The 12800-nt window shown below is 42.0% G+C and overlaps 1 protein-coding gene across 4 annotated transcripts in view; it reads right to left on the reverse strand.

Moving 5' to 3' along the window:
* Nucleotides 1-12800, reverse strand: part of LOC149262495 (RNI-like superfamily protein) — a 102249-nt gene that overhangs the window by 72684 nt on the left and 16765 nt on the right. For 3 of the 4 annotated variants that reach the window (XM_089424826.1, XM_089424817.1, XM_089424815.1), the window contains exon 2: nucleotides 5459-5586. In XM_089424826.1, coding sequence (XP_089280952.1) covers nucleotides 5459-5586 — 128 coding nt within the window. Of the gene's footprint in view, nucleotides 1-5458; nucleotides 5587-6413; nucleotides 6543-12800 lie in introns of those variants that run through there. The other variant, XM_089424820.1, reaches the window with a different exon arrangement.

Below are 12800 nucleotides of genomic sequence, written 5' to 3' on the forward strand. Positions count from 1 at the left end.
CAAATTCAACAATCTTACGCAGATCTCATATCATCATATTTCAGAGATTTTACAATTTTTACTTTCACTAAGGTTTAACTTCAAAACCCTAGAATTCTGCAATCTCAACAATCATTAAATACATAGATCTCAAATTGTTACATTTCACAACAGACAATGTCACTACTAGGATAACTACAAAACCCTAGATTTCATTTTAAACAATCATCTTATAGATTTCAGTTTGTTATATCACACATACTAGACAATTTTAACTTTACTAGGGTTAGCTACAACACCCTAGATTTCCAAATATCATCATCCTAGAATCCCAGACAAGGACTTCCATTAAATCCTAAAACTTATGACCATCAATGACTAGGTCAGCACACATATCTAGGAATTCATAACCATACATAAGCATATCATATGTGGGATTTAAGAGCATAATAAAGGATGAAAAGATTTTGTAGTAGCCATTCAAGCCATAGTATCAAAGGAAACTCCATAGTGAGTGCCTCATTCTTTGTATTTGCATTTCCATAAGAAAACAGAGCAAAGCATAGAACTCACCTTCTAACTGGGTTTTCTCTTGTACTAAGTTTCCCAAGATGCATCTTGTTTTTTATTATGTGGATGGTGTGTTCTTTTGTTCATTTCTTTCATTTTTTATTTCAGTTATTTTATCTGGGATCTAAGAAAATAAAGATTAAATTGCATAATCTAAGACTTCAAAATATTATAGAATCTGTTGTGATGAACTATTCCAGTAGAATATCCACCACTATAGTTTATAAATCAGGCATCAGTGCCAACTCCACTTGTATGCCTTCATCTTATTCCTAAAGTTTGTTGGACGGTGGACCAAGGTTGCCAAAAGCGTCCCCTCCCCCTTCTCTTGTACTAAGTTTCCCAAGATGCATCTTGTTTTTTATTATGTGGATGGTGTGTTCATTTGTTCATTTCTTTCATTTTTTATTTCAGTTATTTTATCTGGGATCTAAGAAAACAAAGATTAAATTGCATAATCTAAGACTTCAAAATATTATAGAATCTGTTGTGATGAACTATTCCAGTAGAATATCCACCACTACAGTTTATAAATCAAGCATTAGTGCCAACTCCACTTGTATGCCTTCATCTTATTCCTAAAGTTTGTTGGACCAAGGTTGCCAAAAGCGTCCCCCCCCAGCGTCCCAATCAACTCTAGCCTTGGAACCTCACTCCAAGCAAGTGTGCTCAAAGAGTGCCCATCGAACATGCTCCAAACACTTTGGGCACACTCCCTGCCAATTCGAGAGCATGGCACTCCCAAGGATGCTCCCAAAGCTTGGAACAATGTTCCCTGGGCGCTCCCTAATGGTAATGTAAAATTATTGAAGTGGCATTTCCTTTATCTTAAAGGAAATGTCAACTTTTACTTAAAACTTTTAACATTACCATTAATTGTTTCAAGATATTTGAAAGTGGTTCCAACCTCCTCGAACTGCATATGGAGAAAGTAGAATTTCATATCCCATTCAAAATTTAGTTGGCTTAATAGTTTTCAGGATTTCTCAAAATGATGGGATTGACATTTTCATTAGATTCTAGAATATATGAGAGTATGTGATCGGCATTTAATCAAGAGAACCAAGCCATAAATGTATCATGATTGTTGAAATCCTTTGTCAGTGATTTAGCAAAAAGCTACCCTTCACCCTAACCAAAGTTATTGATCAAGCAAGCATGCTAAGCTTTGTCTACCATATTTGAAAGATTGGATTAGGTGATTTCATCAAAATTTTGTGGTGTTGATTGCTGTCCCTATAGGATTGAGGTTGAGGCAAAGGCTAGACAAGAGGCAAAGAATGAAGGATGATGGTAATGATGAGGATCTCAATATAACCGATGGTGGAACATTGCTTGTCAAGGAGTGGTGGAACATGCATGGTGATGCTACCCCATAGTTATAACATTTGAAAATATGGGTGCTTTCACAATTGGTGAAAACCTCTTCTGTAGAGAGGCATTTAGCAACTAGCTCAGTTTATTGTTTTGCACCTTTAAGCATTCATTCTTCAAAGAGTGGATTGACATTTTCATTAGATTCTATCATATATGAGAGTATGTGATCGGCATTTAATCAAGAGGACCAAGCCATAAATGTATCCTAATGTTGGTGGTGTTGATTGTTGAAATCCTTTGTCAGTGATTTAGCAAAAAGGTACCCTTCACCGTAACCAAAGTTGATCAAGCAAGCATGCTAAGCTTTTTCTACCATATTTTAAGGATTGGATTAGGTGATTTCATCGAAATTTTGCGGTGTTGATCGTTGTCCCTGTAGGATTGAGGTTGAGGCAAAGGCTAGACAAGAGGCAAAGAATGAAGGATGATAGTAATGATGAGGATCTCAAAATAACCGATGGTGGAACATTGCTTGTCAAGGAGTGGTGGAACATGCATGGTGATGCTACCCCATAGTTACAACATTTGAAAACATGGGTTCTTTCACAATTGGTGAAAACCTCTTCTGTAGAGAGGCATTTAGCAACTAGCTCAGTTTATTGTTTTGAACCTTTAAACATTCATTCTTCAAAGAGTGGATGGCCTATTTTGTAAAAATAACTATTTTGCTCATGTTATTGTTGACATTTACTAAATAAGCTATTTCATTCCATAATTTAATGGTCTACTTTCTATTATATGGCTTAAAATTTGTATTTTTGTTTGGAATTAATAGAATCTAGATTCTAGATGGTTGACGCTCAAATGATTAATCCCACTCCCAAAAAATGCTCCTGCTCCACTTTGCCCTCTGGCTACTTTGTGTTGGACACCTTCTTAATAAAGGTCATATGTGTGGATCCTCCATTATCCACATACCAAACTACGCCAGAAATGGTGTTAAGGACAAGGCATGATACTATAGAGAAAGGTGTCTCAAGTCTAGACGCCAATGCATCCTCTCCTATTGAAGCTTCTGCACTCCCTACAAATTGCCTATGTTATTCCTTGGCATTTTTCCTCTCCATACACGAAGATGCATAATGGTCCATTTTGTGGCAATTAAAACACTTCACAAAACTCAAGTCTTTCTTCCCTTGGTTCAAAAAATTTGATTCCTTCTCCTTGCCCTCTGACCCAGCCCAGGTCCTCCATTCTTGCCTCCTCTCATCTTCCCAATTACGACTATGTTCCAGATCTTTTTCTCTTTGGCTAAAACAGTCTATAGTTTACTCTTCTCCTAGATGAAATCATCCCAAAGCTTCTCAAAGTTAAGAAGCGTCTCCCAAACATAGACACCACGAACAAAAAATTCCCAAGAATGAGAACCCATGTAATGCTATGAGCACCAACACTTCATCTTCAACCTTCACCTCAATAGCAACAGCTCAATCTCGAAGGCTGGTGATCTTCATCATATTGTTGGCCATTGTGTCTATTTCATTCATATGTGTGGTAGCAAGTGATTCTTCAAGAGCATCTTACAAGGTACAAAGTGACCAAGGCATCATACATCTTTGTCTTCTTCTTCTCTATGATGTGAGGCATCAAATCATCCTTCAGCAAATCAAGAATGATTCACTTTGCTTTAGCAGCCTTTTTGAAATGCTCAACAAGCTGCAGAGGATTAATTGAGGTTGTAACCTTCGCATAGGGGTTGTAACCTTTGCCTCCATAAGACATCACAGATCAATCTCCTCTCTAATATATATGCATTATGCACTTACATGCAAGTTGGATGTGTCTGCTAGGAAATCACACTCTCCAAGACTGAGACTTGTCATCACTGCAACTGATGAAATCACACTTCAGCAAATAGAACAACAACAAAATAAATCCTATGTGCAAGCTATCCTATGTGAAAATCACTTATCATACGCCAAAACAAACTTTCAATCACTGGAAGATCCTAGGCACCTCACCCAACAACCAATCATAAATCCTAGTGCCTCTCAGAGGAGAGGCACAAATCATTTTCAATCACTAAAGCTATGGATCGCACCCTCTCTCACAGGCACAAATCAGCTTTAATCACTAAAGCTAGAGTATTACAGCTGAAATCCTCTAAAAACTCCCTCTCATAGGCAACAGCCTTCTTCACATATGGATTCCTAAAAGAATTCAGATCTGCAGCTCTGATACCATGTTAAAGTTTTCAAACCATGGCATGTAGATTCTGCACTCAGAAGACTTAACATAATGGCTAGGAAACAGAAACACTAAACTTCAATCAAAACTGCAGAATTTGAGTATGTTAAACTACAAACACATCACTCTAGAAAAGAACACACGGATATGAATTCTCAATTCCACATCTGTATTCAGTAACTGAAGAGAAATACACAGAAATAGCTCAAATCCTAACAAATACACAAAGAATAAACACCGCCAACCTGGCTTTCTTTTATAGAATAAGACAGGCTAGGGATTACCAAAATAAAGACACGCCATGCACAATGCCTAACTTCAAATAGGTAAACCTAACCTGCATGAGAGATGATGCCTAGAACAGAGCACCTCCTACCTAGGAAAGCGTGCCCTACTCTAAATCTGGAACCCTTCTCTAGTATGCATTATTCCTAAACATACATCTGTGACTAAAACAGAACTGAGAAAAGCACTTAGAAGTTAAGAAAACCCAGCATCTTAAATTAAACTGGAAAAGCATGCTAACTATGGCTCTATCTAAGTCTAGAAAACAATCTTGAGCTAAGAAAATGCATGTATACAACAACCATAAGATGTGTATAGCCGATGCACCTCTATTAATAGTGTTGCCCCCTCTTACACAAATTGCAATCTGCTGCATGGATCCCAAGGCCGTGCAGATCTACTGAAGGTGTAGACTGTACAGATCTGCCGAGCTGAAGCACAGATAAAAGAGAAACACCTTCAGAACAACAGATAAACTTTAATATCACTGCTGCACAAGGCTGATGCTCCACACAGGATACAAGGCACTGCTGCTGCAGAATCTGATGCTACAGAACCTGCTGCTGATCAATCTGCCACTGCAGAACGTATCAACAGCAACAGATAAAACTAATAAGGATTCTATCCGGCAGAAAATGATTTGCCTCCCTGCAATCTTGGCCAGATTTGAACTGCAACCAGAATTTTGCAGATTTATTCATAGCAACTTGCACTTTGGCCACATATTTCAATAACATTTGGTCGACGTATACCTCCCGAGTACTTGTGTTTCATGTGTAGAGGGCCAGAACATAACACAACAGAAATATTACAGATATTAATACAAGATATAAAATAGCAGGTAGGAAGAGTAACATGAATGGAAGTGTCTTGTGAATTCCAACATCAGTATGATATAGTGCATGTCATCAGAATAATCACTATGGAAGTATCTAACAGAATTGATAAAAGAACATCATTAAAAATATTAAGAGTTAATTATGCTATCTCTATTAAAGTATGACATGCAAAGCACCAAATCACTCCAGACCATGGTCTGAATCAAGGTGATCATGTTTACCTTAATGTCAGGCGGAAATAGCACAGCAATTTCACTTAGATCCTCAATTACATCCTCAAGATGACGTCCAAGGACACCCAAACATAAGCTAACCAAGCTCCTGCACCTATGCTTTGTTGCATTTGAGTCTGCATTGCACATTGATCCAAAAGAAAATTAACATTCTACAGATAAAACATATAAAAACTAAAAGAAAATGGGCTCAATGACAGTTTTGCCTCTAGATTGAAAAACATTTGTCTGATGTACAGAATCAAAACTTTTAACTGATGGTTAATCAAGACCTACTTCATGAAGGACAAAGTGCTTAGCACAAATCTCAAACACAGACTAATGGCAGAACTATAAGTTTTTCCCTATTTAATGTCCATGATAAAATTTGACCTTAAATGATGTGAAAGACTTGGCTTCTTGCTTTTCTTCAACGATTGAATTTTTTTAATGCTTCAGGCATTACTTCAAGGAACAAATAAGTACAACAGTTCAAAATAATTACACCATATGGACAATAGCGAAACAAGAAAGTGTGAGTTAATGAAAGCTAGAAAGGCCACCATACAAGCTTGGGCCCCCACAGGACGGGACTCAACATCACAGCAAAAAGCATGTCAGTGAACTCATAGGAGTAGAACCAACTCCTGCTTCAAGCTCTGCAAAGCCGCAGAGAAACAGAATGAAGAACCTCATTGAAAGCAACGTTACAACAATGTTTTCACAAAAAAGCAATTGCAACCAAACAAACAACCCAAAGTAATCTGCAGTTGTCCCTGTCCATCCAAGCATTCCCCTGGAGGGGGCCATTTTAGGAGAGCAAAGCTACAAATAAATGCTAAAATTCAGCCCAAAAGCAAGCAAAAAAGAGCAAAATAACATTTCTAAAAAACATGTCGCACCATATCCTCCTAATCACACACTACACAAGTTGAAATAGCAAGGTCGATTTTGTGCAACTTACTCTTGACAGCCAATCTGTGATGAAGTAATAACCAGCCCCAAGCTTTATGTTTAGTAGGCATAAACCTTCCAAATTGATTGACATCATCGCAACCATCTATCTACCAGATCTCCAAGCCTCTTCAAGCAGATCCCTATGTCAAAGTTCACACCAATGCATAAATGTTTGTCAACTCATAGGTATAAACAGGCCACTTTGCCATATCCTATCCTCCAGATAGGACCTTCCCCTTGCTTTTGCATTTTATAAAAAACAACTCTATGGAATCATATAACAAGACTTGTGAGCAAAGGATAAGCTTCTCGAAAGCACAAGTTCTAAACATTCATAAGTTGCTTTGTGTTGGGAACGGGTCCCCTGGGGATCAATTTTGGGTTAAACACTCAAGTTTCGGGGCAGAAAGCCCGAATTTTGTGTAAAAGAAATGTAAAGTCTCCGCATTTTGTGGTCGCGGAGTGCGAAAGATATCTAAAGTTAAAAGGGTTTTCCGCCCTTGTTTTAGATAAGTTGTGTTGGTTTTGAAATCTACCCATGGTCCGCGGACAATGGGATTGTATAAAAAGGGAGGAAAGTAAGTAAGTTAGAAAAGAAGAGTCATTAGTAAGTTTTGGGAGAGCTAAGAACGAGAGTCTTAGTGTAGGAAAAGGCTCTGCAGCTGAGTGCGTAGAGGCCTAAGGTGGAAGTCCTTAGTTGAGTGCACAGACCCCTGCAGCTGTGTGCGCAGGGCGGATAGAGTCTGTACTGGGAACTTGAATCATAAATAAAGAAAAGTATTCTGGAATCACTGTATTTTCTCTCTGACTATTGCATGCGATTATGATATGTTAAGTTCTGGGTTTACATTATAATGTCAAATTGATGCGCGAATGTATCTAGTGCGCAGACCCCTGCAGCTGTGTGCGCAGGGCGGATAGAGTCTGTACTGGGAACTTGAATCATAAATAAAGAGAAGTATTCTGGAATCACTGTATTTTCTGTCTCTGATTATTGCATGCGATTATGATATGTTAAGTTCTGGGTTTACATTATAATGTCAAATTGATGCGCGAATGTATCTATTTCTATTTGTTATTTGAACGCAAGTAATAATGTATGTTTACGCGAGGGTAATCTTAATTGCATGATAAAGTTGGCTAACCACTAAGATAATTAGGGAACGAGACAGTAACATAGTCACAGGGGCGCATAAGTGCCTGAATCATTATTTAAGGTTGCACGAAGGACAGTCGGATACCTTCGCGAAGGTTCTGAAAGACGGAAGAGGAAATACATCGATAAGCCCTAAAAGGCTTATCGATCTGCACGAAGGCAGGGATTGAGGTAGAAAACCGACATCACAACCATCTCAGGGTGCGGAAACTTGGTTCCTGCATCCCCCCATACTGCTTTGGGTGAGACTTCGATCTACGCTCTGCAGACTGATGCCGAAAGGGCCAATAGTGTAGGGATTTGCTTGGCTACCTAACGATGAACCTGGGTCAGCACCTATCAAGCCAACAAATGGTTCCGTTGTCGGGACCGGGATTTGCATAATGAAATGTGTGATGTCGTATCATTGGAATCCAACTAAGAAAGAGATCGAAACCTGGTTGGATAGAAAGATCCACGAATTCGCGGCGCAAGAAAACAAGAATCCGCAATTGACAAAAGAACAGTGGTTGGACAGATACATATACACATTAATACATGAAATCTTCTTATGTTCCTTCCCGGTTGAGTTATACGAGTGGATCGCGAAGTTGGCAGACGGCCAAGGAAAGTGGAGACTTGACAATCCGATTGTTTGGACACCAGAGTTAGTAAGGAGATTAGAAGCTTCTGAAGATAAGATCATGCGCGCTATCAACCATTGGCTCGACCGCATGATAGGAGGATTTGTGACGGAGTTCGCAGTCGATACCTTTGTCAATTAAAGCGAAGCAGAGCACCGCTTCTTTAAAGGACCGCAAGGTAAGTATTTAAAAGTGCTAAATACTTGGATTAAGATGCTCTTGTGTGAATAGCGGGTTATGTGGTTACCTTGATGTTTGGAGCTACGCGAAGCGGAAATCCTTTCAAGGACGGAGGAAGAAGAGGTCCTGAGTATAGCCCGCTGATCAGGCCTCCTTTGAGTGACAACGAAGGAGCACCGCAGACTTCTCCCCTGAGCGCTAGTCAGTTGATAAGACAAGGGTTCCCGCGAATACCTACACCGCCTCCACCCTCATCCCATCCATCTACACCGCCTCCATCCTCGCCTCCACCGCTCACCCCATCACCCACACCACTGCCACCTCCACCATTATTCAATATGGCGAACTTCGTAAAACTACCTATATTCAAGGGCGTAGGGAACGAAGATCCGAACCAGTTCTGGTTCGTCACGAAGGCTGTATGGGAAGCCCAGGGTATCACGGATGACCAAATGAAGAAAGCCACGTTGGTTAGTGCTCTACAGGACTGTGCACTAACGTGGTACATTAAGTACAGTATTGATAACCCAACGTCCGCGTTGGCAGATATCCAGGCCGCGCTGAATAGAGAATTCACTAGACCTAAGTCTCAAGCGCAGTCGATTGTAGGATTCAAGGAGATCATGATGAAGCCAGGGGAGACGCCCTAGGATTTGGATCAAAGATTGAAGTGTACGATCCGTGAAGCCAACATGAACCTAACTGATGGGCAGCACCGCAAATGGTTTGTAGCCTCACTCCTGCCCCACCTAAGGGTTGCACTATCACAACAAAAGATTGGGACCCAGGCAGAGACTCTAGAAATCGCGATGAGGTTGCATGAGGCACCAATGCAGGATGCTAATCTGGGGGTTCAGCAAATTCATGCACAGTTGCAAAACCTTTGCCTCGAAATGCAAAGTCTGAAGCAGGACAGAATAGCTCGGCCAGAGGTGCGTGAAGAAGTTTGGTGCCTAGTCAGGGGCATGACAAGGATCATTGCCCAGTCTTCGCAAACTATGTTGCAGCAGGAGGACCAATGCCTCTACAACCGGAGGCCGCGGCAGGGCCAAGTGTAGGATCTGCGCTATGGTGCGCTATATGCCAGGTGGTTAGGAAACATGCGACCAACAATTGCCATTTGTTGCAGAAATTCGTGCAGACACCACAATAGCTCTTTTGCAATTTATGTTAATCAGTAGGCCATGACGAGTGAAATTGCCTAAGTTAGGAATTGATGATGGACAGGACACCTACATACAGGGTGTAGACAGAAACGCGACCTCCAAACCAAGGCGTTGGGGGAATACGAGGTGAGTAGCAAGGGCACGGCCAAGGCCGAGGACAGCTGATATATTACAATTGTGGAGGCCCAGGACACTACGCGAGGGACTGTCCGAATCCGACGCGATTGTCATGCCGCTACTGTACTCAGTTTGACCATGCGACTGAGGATTGCCCAATATTATTGGCTAAGATTCGTGAAAAGGGGGCGCAGCCTACGCAGAACCTCCAGATGATGAGGGTTGAGCCCCGCAAGGAAGACCCTAAGGTAAACATTATGCTGCAAAGCGGAACTACGATGGGGGAGGATAAAGGCAAGCAGCCTACAGAAGGCGAATGGGTCCGCAAGGCACCGAAAAAGGAAACTGGGTTTGACTTGGAGCACACGAAAGAAACATTTATGGAAGCAAATAAAGGCTTCGTTGAGGCCTCTACCTCAGGAAGTAAGAAGAAACCAGTTGAAGAAATGGACCCATCCATGATTACCACATTCTTGGTGACCTGCATGAAGCTGCTCCATGACAGTAAGGCTGTGAAGGGCTTGCAGGAACTGATCAATTGGTGCGCTGGTAAGGATGGCGCTACCAGTGAACCACGCGTGGTCAGGAAGCTTGGCAAACACAAGGCAAGGACCGAGCATGAAATGCGACTCACCGCACAAAAAGGGGAATACGAGATGGACCAAATTATCCTGGATCTGGGGTTCGACACGAATGTTTTGCCAAAACAGACTTGGGAAAAAATGGGGAGACCAACGCTCCAGTGGTTTCTGATACAGTCAAGAATGGCAAATCAACAGAAAATTATCCCAATGGGGAGGTTGCAGGCGGTCACAATTGACATCGAGGGCGCGAGCACACTGGCGGATTTTGAAGTAATTGAGATTGTGGATGATAGCAATCCCTACCCTGTGCTCCTTAGAATTGATTGGGCCACTGACATGAATGGGGTAATCAACCTAAAGGAGCGGAAGATGATATTTGAAAAGAAGTCGCTCCGAGGGGTGGTGCCGCTAGATCCCGCGGAGGGACCACGCTATACAGAACCAGTCGAGATTATGAAAGTGATGATGATCTGGACCAGATTTACAAGATAACGGTGCGAGACCAGAATTGGGTGAATCCGACAGCGGACGGATGTATTGCATGGGACCGCATGCACATTAGATTCGGACAAAGAATTAGAGCATTGGCAAAACCAGCTGCATGAAGTATCTATGTTGCGTTGTAATATGATGACCAAGTCATTGCGTTGTGTGTCATCCAAAGTCAGGGATCTGCCTCATTATGATGGGCTAACTGATGTTGATTGCTTTTTGGATGCATTTGAAAGAGAAGTGTCGAAGAAACATCGCTTCCAAGCCTTGGACTGGGTACTGCGTGCTACGCCCGCAAGATGGTGGGGTACGCACAAGGATAATTTCAGTGATTGGCGCGACTATAGGAGGATGATGAGAATACGTTTTGGGCAGCCAAAAGTGCGGATGACAGATAAGTATGATGGAAGGGATGATCCGCGTGATCACTTGGCCAAATGGACTAAGGCTTATGGAGCGGAGCCCCAGCCTGAATGGGTGCATCTGTTTTGTCATACCCTGGGCGTCATACCAATGAATTGGTACTTGGAAACCGAGCTCTACCATGGCACTGAAGAGTGGGACATCTTGCACCAGGGATTTATAATGATGTTCAGCTTTGAGGATGGGTTTGACTGTATTGACGCGGCGCTACAAGAGGTTAAAGCAGCGATCTTTAGGATACTGCAAGATCCTTTGGACCTGGTCCAACCTGATTGGACTACCCAGCTGAGCCACGCACTGGAATGCTATAATGTGACCGCTGAAGAAAAAGACAAGGATCCCGAAAGATTAATATTCTAAAAACTGAAGGTCACCGCGAGGTTGAAGGTCCGCAAATAAAAGATCCAGACATAATCGTGCCGCTGAAAAACTAGGCAGGTTAATATCGGCACACAAGCAGAAACGAAATTTGTAAAGATTGGGGACTATTGGGATGATGCGACAGTAGACAAGGTCGTTGAGCTCCTTTGCGAATATCAGGATTTGTTCCCCATGAAGTTTCCTGATTTAAAAGGGATAATAGGAGACCTGGGTGTCATGAAGATCACCCTGAAACCGGATGCGAAGCCTGTAAAACAAAAACCTTACCGCCTTAATCCTAAGTACAAGGAAAGGGTTCGTGCTGAGTTAGATAAGATGCTCGCGGCAGGGATTATTGAACTAGTGGAAGAATTTGATTGTGTAAGCCCGATAGTGGTTCAAAAAAGAAACAGAAAGAAGAAATAAGGATATGCGTGGATCTCCGGAAGCTAAATGATGCTTGCATACATGATCCCTTCCCCGACCCCGTTCACTGACAAGGTCCTAGATAATGTGGGTGGCCAAGAAGCATACTCATTCATTGATGGGTTCTCTGGGTACCATCAGATCAAAAATCACGCCTAAGGATAGAAGCAAGGCGACCTTCGTGACTGAGTGGGGATGTTTTCAGTACACTGTAATGCCTTTTGGGCTGAAGAATCCACCAGCAATCTTTTCGCTCATAGTCATTGCGGCATTCAAAGACTTCATTCATAAGTTTCTGGAGGTATACTTTGACGATTGAACAGTGTTTGGATTGGTCAAGCGTCATGTGGCAAGTCTGCGTTTAATGTTAGATACATGTCGAAGATATCAAATCGCGCTCAATCTAAAAAAGTGTCTGTTTTGTGTCCCTTTCGGGATCCCACTGGGTCATGTGGTATGCAGACAGGGATTGATAGTAGACCCCACGAAGATCGCGGTGATAATCAACTTGGAGGTGCCAAGGAATGTGAAACAGTTGCGCGCAACTCTAGGGCATACCGGATACTATAGGAAGTTCATCAAGAGCTATGCCCAGATCACCGCGCCCATGGAGAAATTGTTGAAAAAGGATGCTATGTTATGTTGGAGTGATGAATGCCAAAAGAGCTTGGACGTGCTGAAAGAGAAAATGGTCACCGCGCCAATCCTAGTCTTCTCAGATTGGAAGAAGGAATTTCATGTGCACGTGGACACCTCATGTATTGCGTTGGGGGTCGTGCTAACACAGGCAGACGAGGGGAAATTGGGCCATCTTATAGCGTTCACGAGCAGGAAGCTGTCCAAGGCTGAGAAGAACTATTCCACTAC

This window comes from Pinus tabuliformis, chromosome 6, assembly GCF_031772625.1.
Source record: "Pinus tabuliformis cultivar Carrire ecotype Pingquan chromosome 6, CPIR1, whole genome shotgun sequence".
NCBI lineage: Eukaryota > Viridiplantae > Streptophyta > Pinopsida > Pinales > Pinaceae > Pinus > Pinus tabuliformis.